Source organism: Chlorocebus sabaeus, chromosome 1 (genome assembly GCF_047675955.1).
Source record: "Chlorocebus sabaeus isolate Y175 chromosome 1, mChlSab1.0.hap1, whole genome shotgun sequence".
In the NCBI taxonomy this organism is placed as follows: domain Eukaryota; kingdom Metazoa; phylum Chordata; class Mammalia; order Primates; family Cercopithecidae; genus Chlorocebus; species Chlorocebus sabaeus.
Window position 1 is genome coordinate 33,387,636 of NC_132904.1, and position 26,462 is coordinate 33,414,097.

At 36.5% G+C, this 26,462-nt stretch overlaps 2 protein-coding genes across 19 annotated transcripts in view; one reads left to right on the forward strand and one right to left on the reverse strand.

The window, feature by feature from the left end:
- The window catches only part of IMMP1L (inner mitochondrial membrane peptidase subunit 1), an 83,727-nt gene extending 59,981 nt beyond the window's left edge, over positions 1 to 23,746 (forward strand). For all 14 annotated transcript variants that reach the window (XM_073017575.1, XM_037997508.2, XM_073017566.1 and 11 more), the window contains 2 exons: positions 22,578 to 22,688; positions 23,583 to 23,746. In XM_073017575.1, coding sequence (XP_072873676.1) covers positions 22,578 to 22,688; positions 23,583 to 23,651 — 180 coding nt within the window. In that variant the 3' untranslated portion in view covers positions 23,652 to 23,746. The remainder of the gene's footprint in view (positions 1 to 22,577; positions 22,689 to 23,582) is intronic.
- DNAJC24 (DnaJ heat shock protein family (Hsp40) member C24) overlaps positions 18,051 to 26,462 on the reverse strand; it is a 60,709-nt gene continuing 52,297 nt past the window's right edge. The window contains exons 5-7 of one of the 5 annotated variants that reach the window (XM_008003057.3): positions 25,786 to 25,856; positions 22,119 to 22,204; positions 21,927 to 22,021 (exon numbers count right to left, since the gene is read on the reverse strand). In XM_008003057.3, coding sequence (XP_008001248.1) covers positions 22,130 to 22,204; positions 25,786 to 25,856 — 146 coding nt within the window. In that variant the 3' untranslated portion in view covers positions 21,927 to 22,021; positions 22,119 to 22,129. The other 4 variants (XM_008003061.3, XM_008003050.3, XM_008003076.3 and 1 more) reach the window with 4 other exon arrangements.

Below are 26,462 nucleotides of genomic sequence, written 5' to 3' on the forward strand. Positions count from 1 at the left end.
TGGGTGTCCTTCCTGTTTGTTAGTTTTCCTTCTAACAGTGAGGACCCTCAGCTGTAGGTCTGTTGGAGATTGCTTGAGGTCCACTCCAGACCCTGTTTGCCTGGGTATCAGCAGCAGAGACTGCAGAAGATAGAATATTGCCGAACAGCAAGTGTACCTGTCTGATTCTTGCTTTGGAAGCTTCCTCTCAGGGGTGTACTCCACTGTGTGAGGTTTGGGGTGTCGGTCTGCCCCTAGTGGGGAATGTCTCCCAGTTAGGCTACTCAGGGGTCAGGGACCCACTTGAGCAGGCAGTCTGTCCATTCTCAGATCTCAACCTCCGTGTTGGGAAAATCCACTGCTCTCTTCAAAGCTGTCAGACAGAGTCGTTTGCGTCTGCAGAGGTTTCTGCTGCTTTTGTTGTTGTTGTTTAGCAGTGCCCTGTCCCCAGAGGTGGAGTCTACAGAGACTGACAGGCCTCCTTGAGCTGCTGTGAGGTCCACCCAGTTCGAGCTTCCTATTGGCTTTGTTTACCTACTTAAGCCTCAGCAATGGTGGGCGCCCCTCCCCCAGCCTCGCTGATGCCTTGCAGTTAGATCGCAGACTGCTGTGCTAGCAATGAGGGAGGCTCCCTGGGCGTGGGACCCTCCCGGCGAGGTGCAGGATATAGTCTCCTGGTGTGCCCGTTTGCTAAGACCCTTGGTAAAGCGCAGTATTGGGGTGAGAGTTACCCGATTTTCCAGGTGTTATGTATCTCAGTTCCCCTGGCTAGGAAAAGGGATTCCCTTCCCCCTTGCGCTTCCCAGGTGAGGCAATGCCTCGCCCTGCTTCAGCTTTGGCTGGTCGGGCTGCAGCAGCAATCCCTAGTGAGATGAACCCAGTACCTCAGTTGAAAATGCAGAATTCACCTGTCTTCTGTGTCGCTCGTGCTGGGAGCTGGAGACTGGAGCTGTTCCTATTCGGCCATCTTCTACCTCATGTATTTTTTATTTCCTTGTAGTGAGAACTTTCAAAATCCTCTCGTTTTTTGTTTTGTTTTGTTTTGTTTTGTTTTTGTTTTTTGACATGGTCTTGCTCTGTTGCCCAAACTGGAGTGCAGTGGCACAATCTCAGCTCACTGCAACCTCCTCCTCCAGGGCTCAGATGCTCCTTCCACATCAGTCTTCTGAGTAGCTCCTTCATATACAACACAATATTGTTAACCATAATCACTCTACTGTGTGGTAGAACACCAGTAGGGCATTCTATTACTGAGTTTTTATATATTTGATAAATGTACAAATTACATGGCATTGCCATTTTGTTCTGGGTGTATTCCATTCACTTTTGTTAGACAAATTTGTAAGTACACAGTACATCATTCTAATAATCTTGGTCAACACTTATTTTGTACTTCATCCATACTGTTGAGAATCTTTTCAAAGGTTAACTTGTTTAATTTTCACAACAGCAATATGATGAGTAAGTAATAGTAGTATTTTACTGATAGGTAATCTAAAGAAGGAGGCTAAATAACTTGCCCAATTTCAAACAGTGAGAGGATTGAAACACAAGTAGTGGCTTCAGAATCTGTAACCCTCACGATGCCACTACTACTTCTTTCAGAATACACTTTGCCTATTTCTGTTCCCATCTCATGAAATTATACTTACTTTAAAATGTATTTGTCTTTATTATTTTTTAAAAAACACAGGGAAGTATTTCTGATCAGGGGCAGTATTGGTTCTGAAAGAGAAGCCAGTGTTTTTGAGACTTTGTCCCTTGCCAGTTTTTCTACGCTGGGTTATTCAAGTCCTAAGAATTGTGTAGCTATTACAGAACCACTTTAGCAAATGTGTTCCTTTAATCAAGGTGATTTATAACAAAATTTCATCCAAGTTTGGAGTGCTCTGAGAAGATAACCAAAATGTTTGCAGGGTCTACCCCTTTTGTCTGTCCCTTTTTTTTAGCTATCTCAGAAGCACACTGGTGCAATATTTTATGAAATGAGTTTCTTACCCTTACCTCTGCATCCTCTTAGAAAAATCATTGTTGTTTATAAGATGAAGATATTACCATTCATATCTTGATTGAGCTGCTTAATAAAATGAACAATATTAAAATATGTTTTGAATTCCAGACTAAGAAAGTTTATTCTTGTATGTAGGTGCTTCAGAAAGCCAAACACCAAAATTCTTCATTGGAATCTAGCCTGTAGAGTTTAGCATGTCAAAGAAATAGCCTTGTTTGTAGGTTGGCAGAAAAGAACATAAACAAATTATTGGTTAAGTGATGTAGTGATGTGGGATCATTTTATTCTTTCCAGAGTTCTTTTTTGTTTGTTTTCCATTCCAGAGTTTTAAAAGACCACATGGCGAGCAACGCTTATGAATCAGCTTTACTTTTTACTGTTAGGTATTTGGAAACTAAACAGTCCCTGTTAAGACGCTGTTGTGGGCCTGGCACGGTGGCTCACGCCTGTAATCCCAGTACTTGAGAGGCCAAGGCAGGCAGATCACCTGAGGTCAGGAGTTTGAGACCAGCCTGCCCAACATGGCGAAACCCTCTCTCTGCTAAAAATACAAAAAAATTAGCCGGGCGTGGTGACAGGCGCCTGTAATCTCAGCTACCTGGGAGGCTGAGGCAGGAGAATCCCTTCAACCTGGGAGGTGGAGGTTGCAGTGAGCCGAGATTGCGCCACTGCACTCCAGCCTGGGCAATAAGAGTGAAACTCTGTCTCAAGAAAAGAGGGGAAAAAAAAAATATGCGTTTGTTTTGTTTATTTTGAAGGTTCTGAAGCCAATAATTCTTTCCTGGGGTTATGTATGAACTAAGCATTGGCTACTGTAAAGATATGAGATTAATTTGTGACTCTCGAGAGAAACAAATTTTCATGAGCTCAAATATATTGAGTATGTTGCCTTTCTGTATATTCTACAGGAATTCCTCAGTTTGCTGCTAGAAGCTATTGCTTTATCAGAAAAAATAATTTAGTTGGAAGTAGGAGCATGTAGCAAATAAGAAATAAATAAAATGAGTTGGCCGGGTGCGGTGGCTCAAGCCTGTAATCCCAGCACTTTGGGAGGCCGAGACGGGCAGATCACAAGGTCAGGAGATCGAGACCATCCTGGCTAACATGGTGAAACCCTGTCTCTACTAAAAATACAAAAAACTAGCCGGGCGAGGTGGCGGGCACCTGTAGTCCCAGCTACTCGGGAGGCTGAGGCAGGAGAATGGCGTAAACCCGGGAGGCAGAGCTTGCAGTGAGCTGAGATCCGGCTACTGCACTCCAGCCTGAGCGACAGAGCGAGACTCCGTCTCAAAATAAATAAATAAATAAATAAAATAAAATGAGTTGGCATTCTCCTATTGGTTTGCACAGGAGGCAAAATGCAAAGTAAACCTCTATTTAATTTAGTCTCTATTCCCTTAGGGAATGTAGGGACAGGGCTCAGAAATACACTAAAATTTTGTTATAAAGCCAATTAAGAAGAAACGCACTTCATAATGTTTATTAGTATAATATTGTGTGATAATCCAGGACTATGCTTTTAATCCATGGGGTAACTATGGAATAGTTTGGCATTTTGAAATATAATAAATTCCTATCAACAAATATGTTGTAAAATCTACATCTAAACAAACTCCCTTGACACCACATCCTCCTATAGGGAAGAGTTGTGTATAGTTAACTCCATTCTGAGCTTCGTATTATTTTTTTGAACTCATTCCAGTTAGGCTTTGGTCTCCACCACTTCATTGATGGTTCTTGTCAAAGTCCCTAATGACTTCTCTTGTTGTCTCTCCAGTGATCAACTCTCAGTCCTCATCATACTTGACCTATTGTTAGTATTTGAAATAGTTGTTCTCAAAACCTGGGTTCACTTAGTTTTTGGGACACTGCTCTTTTTGGTTTTTTTCCTATCTTTTTTCTGAATTTCCTTTATTGGTTCCTCCTCATATCCAAATATTGGAATGATCTTCAAACCCTGGAGTTAACTAAAGGTTCGTATTTTAAATTTTCTGTTGTTTATCTACACTTATACTTTAGCTGACCTCATCCTGTCTCATGGTTTTATGTACAGTACTTTTTAACTTACTCTCAAATGTATATCAACTATAACCTCTTCCCTGAACTCTAGAATCATGTCTAATTGTCTAATATCTTCACTTTAATGAATAATGGTCATCTCAAACTTACTGTATCCAAAGTTAAAATCCTGATTTTCTTTCCCTAACTGACTCCTTCCATACACTTCCCATCACAGTAAAGAAAACCCCATGCTACTTTTTCAGGCCACAAACCTTAGAGTTATCCTTACTCTCCTTCTCTTTCACCCTACATCCAATCCCTTAGCAAATCATGATTATACCTTCTATATATAATCAGAATCAAACCACATTTTGCTACTGTCACTGCCACCATCCATTAGTTTGCAAGATGAACTCATCTCTCTCATTTTGTTGCAATAATTTTTGAACTGTTTTCTTTGCTTATACCCTTCTAATTTTCTGGCTTCTCTACCCCTTCCGTTGATATTCTCCACACAGTAGATAAGGTCATCCTTTTTGATGATGATGCTTTTTAAGAGTGATTATGTCACTCTTCTGCTTAAAGACCCCATTGGCTCCCCATTTCACTTATAATAAAAGCCATAGGCTTTATGGTGGCCTGCAAGACCCTGCATAATCATTTTCCCTGCTGCCTTTCTTGTAATTATTGTGTCATTGGAACACAATCATGCCCATTCATTTGTCTGTTGTCTGTGTTTGCTTTGTCTAAAATGTCAGAGTTGAATAGTTTTGATAGAAACTATATGGCTTGCAACGCCTGGACTATTTCCTATCTGTCACTTTTCAGAAAAAGTTTGCTGACCCCCTGATCTAGAGCGTAAGATTCTTGGTGATAGGGACTCATTTTAATCGCAGTTGATTTCATATCATTTCAACGGTGGTTTGGCAGCTAGTAGATATTTTTAAAATACTTGAAGGGTGGACAGATCTAGATATATATGAATAGGGTGCTAGTTTCTTTTCTACTTCTACTCCTTTGTTCTACTGGTTTCTACTGCAAACTTGCTCCCAAGTAAATGCGTGATGTTATGACTTCTCAGAAGATGTTTGTGGAGCCTACCACTCTGCTGAACTGGCCAATCTGTGGTCATTCTAGTCTTCATAGAATTGAAAGCTAAGCTATTTCCAATGGTAAGACTACCTGACTGCCTTACACAATGGCAGGTGAAAGTTGTAGAAAATATTGGACTGTTCCTCTTACTGTGTACCAGGAGAGCAGAGTGCTGATTAAATATTTCTTTTCCTAAGTGACTTCTATTTAGGACTGCATATTTTTCAGACTTTTCTTTAAGCAGAATAAAAATTCACCAGGCTCTGAGTTGACTTATCACTATGGAATACTGAACTTAGTTAAGGTTAAGTCTCCTAAAGTACTGGGGGAATTGAGGCATACTGGGCTTACCTTGTTGTCATTTTGAGGGAAGCATTGGTGCCCCTGAAATGCTGTGGTGGTTTTATTATGATGTAGGCTAAGTTGCCCTTGCAACATTCATTGCCTACTAATTAGGTTGTGTGGTAATAAAAGTTTCTGCATTTCTGTAGACATACATGTGCCTTTTGAACATATTTAATTACTATACAGATAATTTGTTCTTTTGGTCCTTTTATTGGTTTATTGGCTTAATGATGGGTAATGTTGTTACCTGGAGTTTATAAATTTCTCCGTTTAGGATTTTCTGTGGTTGTTCATTGTAAAATGAAGAATCATTTTTTAAATCTTTAAATAAAACCTTATTTATTGAATTTTCATGTCTTAACCATAGTAGCTACCTTGTATTGAGAATAGACATATTAATAGAATATGATTATGGAAATTTCAGTGTATTCTGTGGTTAGTGTGGTTAGTGCATAGCAGTCTTTTGCTGTTGTTACAGGAAACAAATCTGTACTTATTAGAAAAATCATGTTTTTACTTTTATCTGAGGGCTACTAAAGATATCTGGCTATTTAATTTAAAGGTTTTTGGCTGTCTTTGATACCATAGATGTCAGCGTTATACACAAAAGGTGAAACATTGTTCACCAAATAATAATCCATTACCACAGCAGAGTGATGGGAGGTGACTAAGGAATGTAGTTATTTCTTACGTTTTTCTTTGTAAATTGTAGAGTATGTTAATAACATCATTATTACTGCCAGAAATGTAAGAAGTAGAGACAATTTTACATTTCAGAAAGAACTGACTAAGTGTTATCAGGATGTACTGGTGGTATAGTGTATTAAAAGGAGAACTTGGAAATGTAACAATATGGCAATAATAAAGCTATTTTACAGTGTATTAGATAATATTTAAATAAAACTGATGGACAACCTAAGAAAAAATCTTACTAATTAGCATTACAAAATGGTCACTTTATATAGTTAACACTAATAGTCCTTTAATGAATACTGTGTATTTAGGTTATAGTTCGAATCCCTGAATATTCTAAATGCTGTCTTTCTATTTGTTTAAATGTCATTTCCCTTAGCTAAAAGTCAACCATCTGGTCTTCTATTACCACTTGTATTATAAACAGAAAAAAGTACTCCTCTGTAGAGAGAGGAATCATCAGATTGAAAGGGCTTGTGTATTATAAGCTGCTGATATACTAAATCCTTATGTCATTTAAATAGAAGAACTGCCTAATAATGTCACTTATTACAACTAGGGTATCTAAATAAGCGACTTGTTTTTTGCAGACTATAGTGATAAAAACCTGTGCCACACATCCATTTCTCAGCAACGGCTCCTAGGATAATCAATCATGGCATACTGCTAATGCCTTGATTGCAGCTGATATGGAGGAAATATGTTTACTCTTTTGCTAAAGTGAAGTTCACTGCGGAGGTGACGTGACTTTTTCATTCTATAGCTAACACGATTCTGAAGATAAATTTCACTCATTGTTTACAAGTCTGAAGTGTTTTTGTTCAGATGTCAACACTAAAGAATAATCTTTGAGGCTCCTCGACTTAGTGTTTTCTGATGTGTTCTCTGAACATTTTCAGAATAATTTTAGCTTAGTTTAACAGTAATATGTAGTTTATAAGAATCCTATTTTGTAGTAGTATATTTTACTTTCATATGTTTGAAAAGATGTATATATGAATATCAACATTTCTATTGAAAGAGTAGCAGGTTGTCCAGAAATTTGTATGTGTTGCTCACCTAGAAATATTTTAACCACTCAAAAGTTAGAAAGTTGGTGCCATTGGTATGAATCTAGAGAGGCAGGATACAGTTGAGTAAAATGAAAATATTGTATGTATTTTTATCTGCAACTTATGTGGGACTTCTGTACTTTAAAGTTGCTTCAAAGTCGTTTGCAGAAATTAAAGAACAAAATTGGTTTGTAACACAGGTGTTCAGTGTAAGCATCTGTACCAGACTCCAAACTCTGTTGGTAGTAAGGAGAATATATTCCAAGTGTTATGTGGCTTCCTAATCTAAAACAATCTTTTTTATTTATTTATTTATTTTCTTTCAGAGACAGAGTCTCACTCTGTCACCCACGTTGGAGTGCAGTGTACAATCTCGGCTCACTGTAACCTCTGCCTTGCAGGTTCAAGCAGTTCTCCTGCCTCAGCCTCCTGAGTAGCTGAGTAGCGTTTGCCACCATGCCCAGCTAATTTTTGTATTTTTAGTAGAGGCATGGTTTCACCATGTTGGGCAGGCTGGTCTCAAACTCCTGACCTCAAATGATCCGTCTGCTTCGGCCTCCCAAAGTGCTGGGATTACAGGCATGAGCCACCGCACCCGGATGCTAAAACAGTCTTTACTAGGTCTGCTGGAAAAACTGCTGTTGAGTGGGTGAAATATATTCAACTCTTTTGGAATAAGCAAGTAAATGAAGTTTTGATGTTATCACTTTGGGTAATTAAAATTCAACAGGTTTTTGTGAACAACTTCATCTTAGCCCATAAAAGTATTCTCACCAAACCAAATAATCCTCTACTTGAAACAAGAATGAAAAAGAGGAAAAACAGATATAAAAGCAGATATGCATATTATAAAATAGCTAAAGATATTAAATTAGCAAGAAAATATTGGCATTACAAGTTATTGCACTGCCAACCTGGACGTTAAGAGTGTTTTCCTCCTGGGATAGAATTTTCATAATTACTTTAAGAAAATGTATAAATCACTTAGTATGGCACAGCTAGTGCTTGCATCCAACTAAACACAAATGCAGAGCTAACAAGGAAAGGAGACTAAGCAGTATTTAACAAAGAACTTAAAATTACAGGTGATTTTTAAAATTCTTGGATGCAACTTAAGATTCTCATCTACTTTGTGTACATTATTTATGATTCTTGAAAGCAAGAAGGATTAGAGAAACCTTCTGTTGTCTAAAGAGACTTGAAATTTGACCTGACTTCCCAGTGTAAGGAAAGTCAAAGTAGGTCTAGGGACACAGACTGAGACTGATAATGGACTTCTGACCCCAGACCAATCCCAGCACTCACACATCTTCCTTAATGAGGCTGCCTCAGAAGTGGCCAGACCACTGGACTTGGGAGGGGGGACATCTAAGGGTAGACTGGGAGAGAAGACTTAAATAGCTTTCAGGAGGCTATAGGAGTATACAAAATTTGCCAGACATTAACCTCTCAACTTTCTTTTTTGATGTGTGCATTCATTAGTTCCACAGACACTGAGCACTTACTTGTGGGCCCGTACACGTTAGGGTAGTCATCTTTGCCCCAGCAACACCAATAGAACTTTCTGAAATAATGGAAATATCCTGTATCTGTGCTGTCTGATGTGGTAGCCACTAGCCACACATGGCTGTTGAGCACATGAAGCATAGCTAGTGTATCTGAGGAACTGAATTCTTAATTTTATGTAATTTTAAAATGTAGATAGCCACATATATGACTAGTGGCTGCCATATTGGACATTGTAACTTCAGGGGGTTATAGTTAAGTTGGAGGAATAGACAAAATTACAGTATGGTATGATAGAATTATGCACAAGGTGTTTTGATAAGACACAAGGATATTTATCCAGACTGGGTTAGATGGGATTATTCCAGAATGGGAAGGTGAAACCTGAGTTGAAGTTTTAAAAGGTAAGTAGGAGTTAGTCAAAGCACACAGCCTATTCTGAAGGCCTAGAAGTGAGTATAGCATTGTGCTTTTGGGGAACTGCCAAAGGTAAGAGTTCCAGTGTATGGCACATATAGTAGGAGAGATGAGTAGTAAGAAGAGATAAAAATGAAAGGTAGAAGCCAAGCATGGTAGTCTGTTACGTGAGAGGATGGCTTGAACCCAGGAGCTCAAAGTCAACCTGGGCAATATAGCAAGACCCATCCCTAAAAATAATAAGTAAACAAGGCTCAGTTCCTTTTATGTTTCAAGCAGGGGAATAACATGATCAGGCTTAATTTTTATTTAGTTTCTGCGGGGCCATTCTGATGTTAGTGTAGACTAATAGAGGATGGCTAGGATTAGGAGAGCCTGGAGGCAGAGACACCAGTTAATAGGCTGTGAGTGAGGCATAACTGAAATAATAACATTGAGAATAGAAAGAAATACAAAGATTGCAGAAAGATTAAGGAAATAATCTAGACAAGATTGGATGCTGGAAGAAAGGGAATTGAAGGGCTTAAAAATAACACCCAAGTTGTTGGTTTTTGCCACAGGGTGGGTGGTACAATAAAATAGGGTTGTTGGGGGAGATGTTAATTTGGGAAATGGAAAGAAGATATATAAAATTTTGGACAAGTATAGAAGTCTATTAATATGATTAAGGTAGATTATATTTTAAATTAATACTGTGGCAATTAAATTTTATAGCAAGTAGCAAAAAAGTACCGCTTTCCCCAGATGACATCTGGATGCTTTGCTATTCCCTCCTTGATGTCCATAGTCTGTTTCTGTCTCCTAGTCAAAACAGTGTTTTGATGAGCTTAGCCCTCGATCATTCTTACTTTATTTAAAGATCTTCAGCTATTCTTTGTATCATGCATCATCACTAAAAAATGCCATCTGTCTCGTGCCACTGCACTCCAGCCTGGGCAATAGAGTGAGACTGTGTCTCAAAAAAAAAAAAAAAAAAGTCATCTGTCATCCACCTGCCTAATTTGCAATTTTGTATTCGCAAAGCTAGATTTTATTCTAAATAATCTGCTGGGTTTGGTACATTAGAGTTGTGTTTTGATGAGTAAAACACAAGCAGGAGAAGTGTCTGTCAAATATATTCAGCAATGCCTGTTTCTAAAAAAAATGCATCAGTAGCATCAAGTACAAAAAGACCTACATATTTAATTTTAGTCATTTCTTTTTGCAGTATGGCAGTCTTTCTACTGGTAATCTATTTCGAATACCCTTTCAGATATAAATCTGTTTTTCTAGCCAATCTCTATATTAACCAGCTATGCACAGCAACAACAGGAGATTGAAAAGAGTTACAGAGATTCATGTGTAGCAATAAATCCATATAGGATGAGTTTGGATTTTAGGAAGAATTAAGTGGAGTGCTAGGAATAAAACTTTTGGTGGAAACATATTAGTACATATTGTGTACAGTGTGCATCTGATTTACTGTTTAGAACTTTTTCTGAGAGCATGAGAAAACTCATTATTGTAATACTTACCACCATTTTCTACTACACTCTGAAATACCCTTTGTTGAATTAAGTTGGGCTCATCCTCTGGAAGGAGAGCAAGTATATAGACCAAGCTGTATTAAAGTGAAAGTGCAGAGATAGTCTTAGAATGAGAATATAAAGTGCTTATTTTAAATCCGAATCTCAAAATAGCAGGTAACATTGTATTTACAAAGAGACAGAGGTAAAAGACTGGGACAATAGTATTGGGAGGCGTGGATAGAAAGGCCTATAAACTGGCTTCAGTCCCAACCCTCTTCTCCATCTCCTACATTGTGACTAGTTGGTAAATGGTTCTAAAGAAGTGGATGCTTGATAAGGGCATAAGCATTCAATATTTAATAAACATTGCTTGATGAACATGCCCATTTAAGTTCGAGACCAGCATAGTGAAACCCCGTTTCTACTAAAAATACAAAAATTAGCCAGGCGTGGTGGCACACGCCTGTAATCCCAGCTACTCTTGAGGCTGAGGCAGGGGAATCACTTGAACCCAGGTGGCGGAGGTTGCAGTGAGCCAAGATCGCGCCATGGCACTCCAGCCTGGGCAACAGAGGAAGACTCTGTCTCAGAAAAAAAAAAAAAAGAATAGAAATGTTAGTTTTTACTGCTAATCTAGGATGATTTTATCGTAAAAACTGAATTTCGTTACATTAGGTGGCATAATTGATGTAGTACTTACTCATAATTAATGTACATTTTTAATTATATTGGATTCAAGTCGAAGACTTGGGTAACACCAGAGCTATATAATTGAATATAGTGTAAAAGAAAATAACCAGAAACATAAAGTAAAATAGCAAAGCACAGTTAACTTTGCAGAGATCTGGGTAGACTGCCTAGGAAACCAGGGACAAAGAAAGCCCAATAGACATAATTCACACTGGCAAATATGGCAGCTGCTAGTAAGTGCTCTTATTGACTGCTTCCTGGGTGCCAGGAGTCTTGTTTCATTTGATTCTCATAGTATTTCTGTAAGGTATTAGTCTCAGTTGTATAGATGAGGTTTAAATAACTTGCCCAAGGTGCTTACCTAGTATGCAGAGCTGTGTTTGGAACTCAGGACTGTGTGTGACTGTGTGGACTGTATTTTTAACCACTATCCTAAACAACCCACCAGAGGTTACTATTGAGGCTAGATGGAGGTATTGAGAGCTTAGGGAAAAAATGAAAGAGCTTATCTTGCAATCGCCACGAGAATGAGCAAGTCAAGCCTTAGACTAAGCTTTAAACCTACTCAGCAGGGAGAAGCTCAATGAAAGAGAACCTGTTAGTAAAAAGCATACGCCTTACTCAAACCCCAGTGCTATAGGTGTAGCCTACTGAAACTTTTGTGTAAATTCCTTTTTGGTGATGACTGGCTATGAATGTAAGGTGGCACCATTTTTAAGGAGGGAAGGGCAATAACAGTTCCCAGCAATGTAGATAGGATAGCAATGAGGCTGAATTTTAAAAGGGAGAAAAGGAAGCAGGACCGCATAGAAATAGTACATATTAAAATAGTTAGTGTATTAACTATTCTGTGCCTGGTCCCTATAATCCCTTTATCATGCATCTAGCATTTGGAAACACTTCTATCAGGACTCCAGATACTCCTCTGCCTTAATTAGCTCAGGTAGACAGAATGTGGGCAAGTAGTTAGGGCAAGGAGAATGACAATGAAAGTAAGTAAAACTGTTCCTTGAGTTTTTGAGAGATATCCAGAACTGACATTTGAGACACTCCCGTTTTTAAAAATTAAAGATTAATGTTTTCTCAACTTGGTGTTCTAAAAGTCTCTTCTATTTATTGTATCTCAGAATTTAATTCTTCACTTTTTTTACATGTGTTTTTGTATATAGCTTCTGCTGGCATTACAGGAAGGGTTAACAACGATTTACTGATGGTGCTTCCAATTTTGCTGTTACATGACTCAAACAAATTGGGTTTTATGATATCTTTTTAGAACAATATTAATAAATTATTCATTTTCAAATATTATCTCTAGTAGTTCGTGTGCATAGGATCTTACTATGGCCACACTTTGGTTACATAAGTCATGATTAAGCAGAATATACAGTGGCCACATAGGAGGTGTAGTAACTTGATACTGCTTTCTCATAAGATAGTAAGATAAAAAACAATTACATAGTATTAATTATTGGACTAAAATCACATCTTTTGAATGTACGTTCATCATATAGACTTTTTTCATAGGCAAGGGAATTATGCATTTTATAGCCCACTGATTATTCCATTAAGCACAAAATCTTTGAAACACATGCCAAATGGAATACTTTTGAGACTAGAGTATTGTTGATTTATCACTGTCATTTGTTTTTACTAAATAGAAGCAAAAAAGACTATCTGATTGCTTTCATAAATGTGTGCACTTTTTCTTGTACATTACAGGAAAATGAAAAAATAATCATTAAAAAAATTCTAAAAACTTTGTTCCTCACCTTGCCTCATAATTTATGTTTGTTTATTTCAGACTATTGTTTCATTGTCTTTACAGTTATTTTAGAACCATTAAAGACGTATGAGCAATAGGGCCAATGCAAACCCTACCATTGCTGGTTGTAAACAATAAAATATATGGCAAATAAAGTGTTAATTAAAAACAGTCTGTTCTTAGGATTTTCTGGTTTTTGAAACTTTTGAAGGTCAAACATACAAATATTTTTTAGCCAGAACTTTTCTTAATTAGATGTTATTTGCCTCATCAAATAAATGAATTTGATTGCAGTTTAGTAAATGTGTTATTTGATATTGTGGACGCTTTCATCAGATTTCACTTGAATCAAGAAAGGTAACACCTGTGGATTGCCTCACAAAAGCCTCTTTTGTTAAATGGACACCCGCAGGGCATGAGGCAATTACATTTGTTGCTTGTGCTAAAAAGGAGGTACTTAACTAGACCTCAGTAAATATAGCTGAGAGCTAGGGGCTTGATTCTTTTGTCCAGCCCCGAGATTAGGTTTTATCATGGCTCAGGAAGTAAACCTCTGACGTCGAAAGGAAAAACAAGAATGATTTAAAGGTCCCTTCATGCCTTAAAATTTAGCTGTAAAGTTAGCAATATCTCAGACACATGGAGAATTCAGGTTTCGGCAAAATTAAAACAGTTTATGGCATTCATGAAAGCATATATCATATATTCAGTCTTATGCATTCATTCAAAATGGCATGGCATTTTACAAGAGTACAAAATTAATCCAACTTAAAAATTTTGATTATGAGACGTAGTGAACAAAGACATAGCATTAGGGATTTCCATTTTGGGCCATTTGCAAAACATTTAATAGAAATGTGTTTATTAGAGTGGTTTTCAGCCTTAGTTGTAAAGTTATCATATCTTTTAAAAAAAAATTTCATTATGTCTCTGTGAGCACAAAAAAGGAAGGAAAAATACATGTTAATCTACCATTTTATCCTGTTCATATTTTATTATTATAATATTGCTATAGAATTCTTTTTTCTATTATCTGGTTTGAATTTTCAACTTACTGACAACTAGTAGCTTAATCTAACAGACCATAACTGTGTTTAAAGTTAGAAAGAAAATGTTTATTCTGTTCCTTGCCTCATTCCATATCAGAAAAGTCAGGTGTTGTGTTTCAGACCCAAACCAAAAAATGTGTTTTACTGTAAGTTTGTTAAAATGTGTTCTTGGCTAGATTAATATTTTAGTCATCTATAGATTTGATGACAGTACTGTGAATTGTATAGTGCAAGTCATTTACTTGTACTATACAAAGAAGCATGTCCTACTATATGGATTAGAGGTTAGGTTAACTCTCTTTCCACACTACCAAAGACAAAAAAAAAAAAAAAAAAAAGCCCAACCCGGAAACACCTTTTAAAAAAATTCAACATGCTCCCCTTAACCTGCATCATGAAGGATGTTGCTCCCTTTTAAAAGTATGAACATCACCGAAAGGGTTAAGCAGTTTGTATTTTAAGACACACATACACATATATTTCTGTGTATATATACATATATATACTTTAAGTTACTTAAATAGTATGCACTGATCATAAAAAATGTTTATTTTGAAATATATATTTAAAAAGTTTTACAATTATACACATTGCCCTGCAACTTATTTTTTTCACTGGCTATCTCAAGGAAATCTTTCCATTAGTTTTATGTATTTATTTTTACTGGCTGTTTACTAATAGATAAAAGAAAGATACTCTGGCCGGGCGCGGTGGCTCAAGCCTGTAATCCCAGCACTTTGGGAGGCCGAGACGGGCGGATCATGAGGTCAGGAGATCGAGACCATCCTGGCTAACACGGTGAAACCCCGTCTCTACTAAAAAGTACAAAAAACTAGCCGGGCGAGGTGGCGGGCGCCTGTAGTCCCAGCTACTCCGGAGGCTGAGGCAGGAGAATGGCGTAAACCCAGGAGGAGGAGCTTGCGGTGAGCAGAGATCCGGCCACTGCACTCCAGCCTGGGTGACAGAGCCAGACTCCGTCTCAAAAAAAAAAAAAAAAAAAAAAAAGAAAGATACTCTATTTAACCTTTGCCTACTGAGGAACATTTATGCCATTGCCAGTCTTGAGATGCAGAAAATACCATAGTGAATTTCCTTGTTTGTAAATAATTGCCTGCTGAGTTTGGCAAATCTTTTCCGGAGATTTTGATAGGGAAAGGGTAAAACAACATAAAGGAGATGCCACTGAAGGGGATGCAAGATGGAGATGCCAAAGCACACTTCACCAAAAATTTTAGTCTTCACTGAAATGATTCTCTTTATATTGTTCCAAGTATGCTAAAAATATATATATTTTAAGGCTGGGCGCAGTGGCTCACGCGTGTAATCCCAGTACTTGGGGAGGCTGAGGCAGGCAGATCTCTTGAGGCCAGGAGTTTGAGATCAGCCCGGCCAACATGTTGAAACCCCATCTCTACTAAAAATACAAAAATTAGGTGGGCGTGGTGGTACATGTCTGTAATCCTCACTACTCGGGAGGCTGAGGCAGGAGAATCGCTTGAGCCCGGGAGGCAGAAGTTGCAGTGAGCCAAGATCGCACCACTGCACTCCAGCCTGGGCGACAGAGTAACATTTTGTCTCAAAAAAATTTTTTTTTTAATTATGTAATTTGAACATCTGCTTCTGGCAGTGATGAAATAACTGGTCATGAACTTGCCCTCCTGCCATAAAAAACTAGAAAACCGGACAAAAATATGTGAAACAACTGTTTTAATACATTGCGCAGCAGGCAGTATGAAACTGATCCTTGAGAGAAAGGAAACAAAATGAGCCTCCACTTGCCCCAAGTTCTATCTTAAAGCAGTTTTCAGACAACAGTGCAAGGAGGGGAAGTCAAGCAAAGCACAGGTGGTCTTGCTGAGTTGAGACAAAGACTGGGGTACAGGTATGCTTAAGTGGTTGGGATTTATAAATCCGACTACCATGAAGGAAAGAGCTACAGAAAGATCTCCAGAAATCTACGTAGATATTCCCTTGGCTTTTGGGCTCAATACTAAATTGTGCCTGCTTATGGTGAAACTTTTAAAGAGACTGAGTAATGAATGACTACTGGGGAGCTTTAAATCAAAAAAGTCCCATAACTCACACAGAGCTGAGAGACATTTGTGTTCTGACCAGCCAGCGTGGACAGATCTTGTTGATATCCAGAACATTCAGTAGAGACTCTGGAAAAATCAAGCCTTAGTAGTAGGACTAAAATAGCCCTTAAGATAAAATGTAAGATAGAGACCCAACCTAGCAGGCTTACAAACAAGGCTTGAAAGGAATAAGGTGACTGCCGCTAACTTAACTACCTCACAGAAACCAGACTCCCTCAACATTCAACACTCTATAAAAACAGACAACAAAATCTACTCAGCAAATGAGTGTTCAGTTTTATCAGAAATTACCACATATGTGAAGCAGGAAAATGTAACACATAATCAAAAGTAAATCAGTTAAATAGACCCATAAATGACAGAAATTATGGAACTAGCAGAGAAGCACTCTAAAACACCAATTCTAACTATTTTTGAGGATCTAGAGGAGATGAACATATTGAGAAAGTAAATGATATAAGAAAGAACCAAATGTAATTTTAGAGCTTAAGAATACATTTGGTAGTCTTTACAGTAGTAGATTAGAAACTACAAAAGAAAAGTTCTGGGAATTTGAAGACAGCAATGAAAAGTATACAAGCTGAAGGAAAGAAAAAAGTCTGGAAAAAAATAAAAAGAATAACCCATAGGACAGGTCAAACAGATTAACATGAAGGCTGTGGAAGCCCCAGGGTAGTGGGTAGAAGAGAAGTTGATCTATACATTTTTTCCCAATTTTGTTCAAAATGATAAATCAGAGATCCAAGAAGTACAGAAAGAAGTTCTGGCCAAATACATACAAGGAAAATCAAACCAGGGAAGACAGAAAATCTTAAAAACCACCAGAGAAAAATATATTACATACAACTGAGAATAAGGAATTTCTGCTGATCTATTATAAAAAACAGCAAGAAGAAAACAAAATGAAGTCTTTAAAGTTTCAAGTGGGGAAACACTGTCAATCCAGAATTCTGTATTCACTGGTAAGGATGAAAATATGCTGTTGCAAAATTCTTTCCTTTATTACCTTACATGAAGTGGTATAATATGTGAAGATAGTTATACCTTAAGAAAAGGTGGACTGTAATTAATGATGCATATTGTACACCCTGGAGTAACAACTTCAAGAATAAGCTCTATATTAAATATGGCAACCGAATAAACAAAATGAAATTCAGAAAAGTAATCCAATAGAAAGGAGGAAACAAGGAAACAAAAACAGATGCAACAAATACTTCACATCATGTCAGAGGTTATCTCAAAATGGTTCACATACCTAACCAAAGCTAAAGCTATAAAATTTGTAGAATATAGTATAATATGTTCATAATTTGGGGGCAGGTAAAGATTTCTTAGGACACCAAAAGGACAAAACACAATAGGAAAAAAATTATGAATTGGACCTCAGCAACATTAAAAACCGTTGCTTGTCAAAACATCATTTAAAAAGATGCAGACTGGGAGAAAATATTTGCAATCCCATCAAAGGACTTGTATCCATGGTAAATAAAGGACTGGTACAATGAATAAGAAGATAACATATTTTTTAAATGCCCAAAATATTTTAATAGATACTTCATGAAAGATAATACTAGTATGTACAACGGAAAAATGCCTTCATCAGAGAAGTGCAAATTAAAACCACAATTTAATATCCTTCACCTACTAGAATGGCAAAACATTCAAAAACTGATAATACCAAGTGCTGGAGAGGTAGTGGAACAGGAACACAGTCATACATTGGTTGTTGGGAGTATATAATAGTATCACTTTGAAAAAGTTTGGTAGTTTCTTTAAGGTTAAACATAGACTTACTGATGGCCCAGAAATTCCACTCCTAGATATTTACTGAAAAGAAAGAAGACTTGTACAGGACTGTTCAGAGTGCTTTATTTTTACTAGCGCCAAACTGCAAACAACCCAAGTATCCACCTCCAGGTTCATAGATAAACATTGTGGTTTACAGTGGAATACTCAGAAGTGAAAAATGAATGACTTCTACATACAACATAGATTAATCATAAAATCTTGCTAAGCCAAAGAAGGCAGACACAAAATAGGTACTTTGTAATTCCATTTATATGAAATTAAGCAACAGGCACAACTACTCTCTAGGAACAGAAAGCAGATCACTGGTTGACTGGGTCTAGGCATGGCAATAGGAAACTGACTACAAAGGAACAGAAGGGAACTTTTCAGCATAGAAGAAACATCCTGTATTATTGTGGTTGTGGTTAGATGGGTATGTACATTTTTCAAAACTTGTGTCAAAACTTAAAACAGGTGCATTTTTACTGTATATAAAATATACCTCTATAAGTTGATTTTTAAAGTAAGATGAAGTATTCACTCTTTTCCCCCATACCAAAAATAATTATATTTTTAAAAGGAGGAGTAATTGCAAACATAATTTTTTGTACCGGTAAACTGAGCATGGGTTGAGCATCCCTAAGCTGAATATATGAAATCCAATATGCTCCAAAATCTGAAACTTTTTGAGTGCCTGTGTGATGCCACAAGTGGAAAATTCCACATATGACTTCACATGACAAGTCATAGTCAAAACACAGTCAAAACTTTGTTCCGTGGACAAATTATAAATATTGTATAAAATTACCTTCAGGCTATGTGTATAAGGTATATATGAAACATAAATGGATTTCATGTTTAGACTTGGGTCTCTTCCCCTGGATATCTCATGTATATGCAAATATTCCAAAATCTAAATATCTGAAACCTGAAACACTTCTGGTCTCTAGCATTTCAGATAAGAGATACTCAACCTGTAATTTATAGAGGTGGATCAGCAAAGGTGACTGCTTTGATTTTAAATGATCTGTACTTGGAGGTTTTCTTGTTTATAGAGATCTTGTTAGATTAAAGGTAACATCAGTGATACAGCTGTTTCCTTGATTTGTGTACTTTACATCAAGTGTTAAGTCTGTGAGATGTAGGCATTATCCCTTTACTGTAAATGGATGCATGGTCATTAACGTGTATGGATTTCAGATAACGAGGAGTTAGCATGTCTCATATTTGAACCTATTTCTTTTTTCTTGACTAAATATCAAATTTAGTACTTCACAGGTTATTTTAAGTATCAAATGAAAGGCTCCTGGTGATATGGTCTAGGTTTTTTTTTTTTTTTAGAAGATTACTTTCTGTAGTTGTTAATTATATTACTCCACCGATGGTTGGGCCTGTTGGCTCACGCCTGTAATCCCACCACCTTGGGAGGCCAAAGTGGGTGGGTTGCTTGAGGTCAGGAGTTCAAGACCAGCCTGGCCAATGTGGTGAAACCCTGTCTCTACTAAAATAGAAAAATTAGCTGGGTGTAGTGGTGGGTACCTCTAATCCCAGCTACTTGGAAGGCTGAGGCAGAATTGCTTGAACCCAGGAGGTGGAAGTTACAGTGAGCTGAGATCGCGCCACTGCACTCCAGCCTGGGTGACAGAGCAAGACTCCGTTACAAAAAGAAAAAAAAAAAATTACTCCAGAGATGATACTTCATCGTACATCGCTAATTTGAAAGAAACTCAAGTCATAACTGCTACAGAAGTGACCTAGCTAATGGCAGTTATCATTGTGCTTTCAGAGAATTTCTACTTACAAGTATTTAACCACCAGCAAATATTTGAGTTCCACTTTTGGTTTAGGTACTGTAAATCATTAAAATCATCTTTTAAAAAGCATATGGATATAAAAGTAAATACTGTATAAAAAACTAAAAACTTTGTGAAACATAAATATAAAAGACAGCAGATTGGGAAAAGTATTTGTGATAAATGTATTAATCCTGTCTGTATTATAGAAGAAATACACGTAGACAGCACAATTGAGATCCCAAAGACTAATATATGCAAAAGTAGGCACAGACTATTCACTGGATATTAAATGCAATCAGAAAACACACAGAATATTCTACACTGCCAACAATCAAATAAATGCACAGAAAAATATTACCAAGGTATTAAATTAGTTATTATTTACAAAAATAAAAAACATTCATCCAAGCCTTACAACCATTTGTCAGGATGTACTCCCAAAGAATAAAATAGTTAAATGTAAAAGAAGAAACCATTAGACCTTTCTAACAAAGACTCAGAATTCAGAAGACGTGAAAGCAAAGGCTGATAAGAGAAATGAAAAACTGGGGATATTTGCTCTTTGTACCACAAAGGGCTAATCTCACTAGTATTTAAAGAGTGCTTATGAAATGAAGGGAGAAAAAGAGATTAACCCAGTAGCCAAATGGCAAAAGACATGCAAAAATATATCACAGAGAAGGAACTAAACACCTCTTAAACATGAAAAGAGATTCAGCCTCACTCATAAGACAAAGGTATCATTTTTCGCCAAGCATATTGGCAAAAATCTATTAGGTTGGTGCAAAAGTAATTGTGGTTTTTGCCATTAAATTTATTTTGCAGCAAAAACTGCAGTTATTTTTGCACCAAACTGTAATGTAATAAAAGTCATTAACACTCAAAAAAGTAAAATCATGGCATTACTGTCTATTGGTTTATTCTGATATAAAATAGTAAAAACTGACAGAAAAGGCAAGCAGGTTAAAAATAATAATAAAGGTTATAATGTAGGGCCCCAAGCAAGGCTGACTTTATATGTTAGGAGCTGGAAACAATCAGGTTAGTATGGGCAGGCAAGTTTAGGGAAAGCTTTATGAGAAGATGGAATGTATAAACCACGGATCCTGGTTTACCGTCAATGGGATGGTCAGACAAAGATATCCCTAGATTGTTGGTATGTTGCCTTATTAGTTTGGAGAATGTTTTTCTTTTACTTTTACTGGTGTCCATAACTACATGGTTTTATTTATTCATTTACATTACCTGTTTTTAGAACTCAGGAAAAAATACATTTTAGGGAGAAACCATGGACATTTAAACATGAAAGATGTTCACCTTATAGCTTCATCAAAGTAACGCTTCAGAATGTTTATTACATATGGCTTTTCCAAATTCACTATTTTGTTCCTTTTTTGATGACTGTGATGTACACACTTTTCTACTAGAGCAGTCTTATGCTTCATTGCACATATGTCTATTTTATTAGATAGCAAAGAAGTGGCCTTGCTATTGGCCCTTGGACAAACTAGTTCCAGTAATAATAATAAAAGTGAATGATCATATATTTTCTGACATTCTTTCAGTAAACTTATGTCCTTTTTCTACAAATAGATTTAACATTTAAATGTATCTAAATGCAGAGTTAATTTGGAGGTTTTTGGCAAATATTTGTACGTAAGACCTTCCAGAATCTTAAAATTGCTTATGTAAGTGAAATTCAAATTTTACATTCCTGTATACATTTACTTTTCAAGAAAGTAATTTGTGATTAAAAAAAGAATTGCATTATCTCTTACTAAACCCGGTAGTGATATTTTTCTTCATAAAAGGTTTACAAGTAAAACCAGTCAAATTAGTGAAAATAAATTCCTTCCCCATATATAGATCATTTTGATCTGGTCAATAATTCAACTGTCTTAGGTAACAAAACTGTAAAATAAAAACTTTTAAAAAGCAATTTTAAAGATTGTTTCTGGAAAGTAAGTTTTTTAGTTTACATTGAACAGATAGTAATAGGCAAATGTCTCATATTGCAGGCAGCTTTAAAAAAAAAAAGCAACATATTCTGTTCTAAATATGATTGTCACTGAGTAGAAATCTTGTAATTTACCAGTTTATACATAGAACATTATAGGCGATAGTCTTTTCATTTAGGAGAAGGTCACCATCATTAATTTTACAACTGATGATTTTATAATAGGTCCTTCTGGTTCTTCATGGTCATTATTGAAGTATAATGCATTGAAGATATGGCCTGTACAAAGGCAGAACAGGGATCTTAATTAGAATTCTGACAAGCCCACTCCAATAAAATGATGAGATTATTTGTAATTGATGTCACAATCAATTACCATTTAGTTCATCATGAGCATTCTAATAGGTCTGGCCTTGGTATTGGCCCCAGGATGTTGCTGAGTGAGTGGCTGCCCTGCTTATGCTGTTATTGAGACATAAGGGCACATTTTCAGTCAGCATCCTAATGACCTCTTTTGAAGTCTATTAAATTAATGACCCTGTCACACTGTTTTGATCTCTTATAACCTCAGTTTGGGGTTTGTATAACAAATTAATATTTGGGAACCATATGATGAAAAAAGATAGGTTTTTTAAAAAGTTGAAACCTTTGATATTTAGTAAAAGTTATTGTGCAAGATATAAAAGCAAAAATGCAATATTAGGATTTGTATCTATTCTATAAAAGAGAACCTTAGGACATTTCTCCCTACCTCTGAATGACATGCTTTTTAATTATAGTACCCAAATTAGGTTTTATCTTTTTTAAAGGGGCTGCATTTCTTCTCTAATTCTAGGTGCCAATGGGTCATGTTTGGTTAGAAGGTGATAATCTACAGAATTCTACAGATTCCAGATACTATGGACCTATTCCATATGGACTAATAAGAGGACGAATCTTCTTTAAGGTACCATTTTCTGCTTAAAATGTAAGGTTTATTTTCTGAGCTAGAAAAAAAGTTTCTCTCAAAATGATCTCTGAAATCTTCAGACTGTCAGTGTACTTAACTGTTGCACTGAATATATTTTATGAACCTGTTGGCTTTAACTTAATAGCCATATGCAGACTTATTCCCCCATTGCCCCGGCTCCCATAGAGATAATAATAAAATTCAAACTACCTTAGCTATAGCCTAAGAAAACTTTAATTTGAATTTCCAAAAATTCAGTTCTCTCTTGTACAACTCTTAAAACCATGTTCACATCCTGCGCAGGGCATATTTTAATAAGCATGTGCAGAAGAACGGTCTGGATTCAAACTGCCTGTAATGTATGGATACCCCAGTTGAGTAGTATGAGTTAGTAGACTTATCGTGAATGTGTGATTGTTAGGGAAGATTATTGATTTCACTGGCCCCTCCTTTTTATCACAGTCAGTGAGGAGAAAAACATACATGAATACATGGAGCTGTTAGGTAATTTACCAGATTGTTTACATTTAAACACATGCCATATTCAAGTACTTAAATCTAAACCCCTTTGGTTGAAAGTATACAGTTAACTCTTATTTACGAGTAGTAAAAGAAAACACAGACCATATATTCATACATATGTATTCACACACCACACACATATAATTTCGTGTACAATGTTTGAATGTTCCAAACTTTGGAGTTTAAACATATATATACATGTTTATTTTCTCAAATCTTACTTTGATGTGGAAAAGTTTATTCTTGATTGATGAGTAAGGAGAAAGTGCTTATCTGGCATAGAGAAAAGGGATGGATAGCAAAAGGGAATATGATGATACTATAACATTACTTTCACTAATTGTCTTCAACCTCATTTTGGTTTTACAGATTTGGCCTCTGAGTGATTTTGGATTTTTACGTGCCAGCCCTAATGGCCACAGATTTTCTGATGATTAGTAATCATTTATTCTTTTGACTTGATTATTGTCTCCTTTTCATGTGAATTTATTACTCCCGTTGAAACCATGTACTAATAAACTATTTGCTATTCAGTTTTAGTTGTTTTTTATTGTTAAATGTAAAGAATATTCAACACACATTCTGTTAGTTCTGTTAGTTCAAAATATATAGATGAAAATGTAACCCAAAAAGGTCATCTAAATTTTATGATACAAAAATACTTTGGGAGGGGGAACCAGGATGACTACCTCACTTTTGAATTCTTGTTCTTATAGGTGTAATGAAACTAATCTATTCTTCTTAAATATGCCTCATACTTTAGCAGCTACATTTACAAGTCAGAGTAGTAACTATTTGTATTTATAAGTTCAACCTGACAATGCCAGGTTTGATAAAAAGCTGCTAGTCTACATGCTCAGCCCACTCATTTGAAATTAAGTAAAAATGTTTCTAAAGGATCCCTTAAAGTTCTTTAAATGAGTTCTGACTTCTATTGTACACAAAATATTAAATACATAGAAAAATGCATCTTTAAGTCATATGCCATCTATCGTTGGCTATAGTCAATAATACTTTATAAAAGTGCATTTCATCAGAGCAGCAGTGCAATGGCTCCATCTTCATAAATATAGGCATTAATACTACATCTTTTTTTTTTTTTTTTGAGACAGAGTCTTGCTGCAGTGCAGTGGCACAACCTCTGCTCACTGCAGTGTCTCCCTCCTGGGTTCAGGCGATTCTTGTGCCTCAGCCTCCCGAGTAGCTAGGACCAGAGGCACGCACCAACATGACTGGCTAATTTTTTAAAAAATTATTTTTAGTAGATATGGGGTTTCACCATGTTGGCCAGGCTGGTCTTGAACTCCTGACCAAAGGTGATCTGCCTGCCTTAGTCTCCCAAAGTGCTGGGATTACAGATGTGAGCCACTATGCCTGGCCCCAGTATTATATCTTAACACTCCAAAATAGAAAGAGAAATAATGCACCAATTTCAAATCATTATTTTTTTAAAAAGCTTCTGGCCAGGCACGGTGGCTCACGCCTGCAATCCCAGCACTTTGGGAGGTTGACACGGATGGATCATTTGAGGCCAGGAGTTCGAGACCAGCCTGGCCAACATGATGAAATCCTGTCTCTACTGACAAAACTTAGGCCAGGCATGGTGACTCACACCTGTAATCCTAGCACTTTGGGAGGTCGAGGCAGGTGGATCACCTGAGGTCAGGAGTTTGAGACCAGCCTGGCCAACATGGTGGAACCCCATCTCTACTAAAAATATAAGAATTAGCTGGGCATGGTGGTGGGCACATGTAATTCAGCTACTTGCGAGGCTAAGGCTGGAGAATCACTTGAACCCAGGAGACGGAGGTTACAGGGACCCGAGATCATGCCACTGCACTCCAGCTGGGGCAATGGAGTGAGACTCTCAGAAAAAGAAATAAAAATTAAAATTAAAAAATAAAGCTTCCATTTCCTAAATTACATTTAAATTTGAAGATGGCAGTGTTTACAAGCTTTGGAAATACAGGGCCAAGATTGGAGTCAACACTTTCTATAGTTGCCACTTTGTCTTCATTAACTTTGAAATAACCTTATGAATATCCATAACCAGCCTTCCTTATGGGAGAACTGGCCTCACATTACTCACAAAGATTATAGGTGTACAACAGGCCTATAACTTTAGCAACTATAAACATTATCTGTTAGATCAGAAACTTATTAACTATAAAGGAATATGATGATACTGTTGCCCACTCAAAAGAGGAGACATGCTCATATTAAGAAAATTCTTATTTTGTGTCATGGAAGAAAAAATGGCATCATAAAGTTCTCAGAATTCACCAAATCAAATCCTTTTTTGTGACAACTTGTAAATATAAATTATAAATACAAATAAATAATTATATTCATTCTCTATTAATCTGAGGTGGTCTCTGCTTGATAATTATATATTTTCTTTGCAAATAATAGGGCTGACAAAAAATCCATTTCCTTGAATGGACAAAGCCCAATGGCCTCTCCTCATCATGTCTCAATACCACAGTTAAAGCATTTCAAGTTGTGAACAATTTTAGTTATAATGAAGCAGTTCTATAATTAATGAACATGTATCACAAGAAATCAGGCTAACTTCTTCTGCTTCATCTTTGGAAACACTGTATTTTCCACCACATCTGCAACTCAGATAGAAAGAGTGATCATCTGCAAAAGAAAACAAAATAATGTTTCAAAGACTTGTAAGTAACTATCTCACTAATACCCTTAAAAGGTGCAGAGTTTATTCCACAGAAATTGTAAAACAAAACAAAGAAGCTCAGTAAAGATAAAATGTATTTAAAGGAGAACTAGATTTCTTGAAAGGGGCAATGTTTATAAAAATTACCTACCAAAGAATCTTTCTCTGTAGAGGAGAGGGATTGAAGCTATGAATTAAAAGTCCAAGGATTTTGGGAGGAGAGGGCATGCTCAGAAGCAACCCATGAAACTTATTTGAAGTTTTCTGTTTTCTTAAAATTCATATAAATTTTACATTTTTCTCAACAATGTATTTGTCTAAAATATTACAGTGAAGGAAAAAGAAAAACAGCCCTACCTGTCTCACTGTTAGGGAAGATGATGCTTTTGCCTGAAGTCTATTCTTTAGAAAAAACCAGACTATTTATCAAGTGCAACATCTGGACACCTCTAGTGTCACACTATTTCAAGAATCTTAAGTCTATAAACACAACACCATGGTTTTTGGTTGTTTTTTTTTTAATCCTGTGAGGTATGTGTGTGTTTCTGTTTGTTTGATTTTTACAAATGACA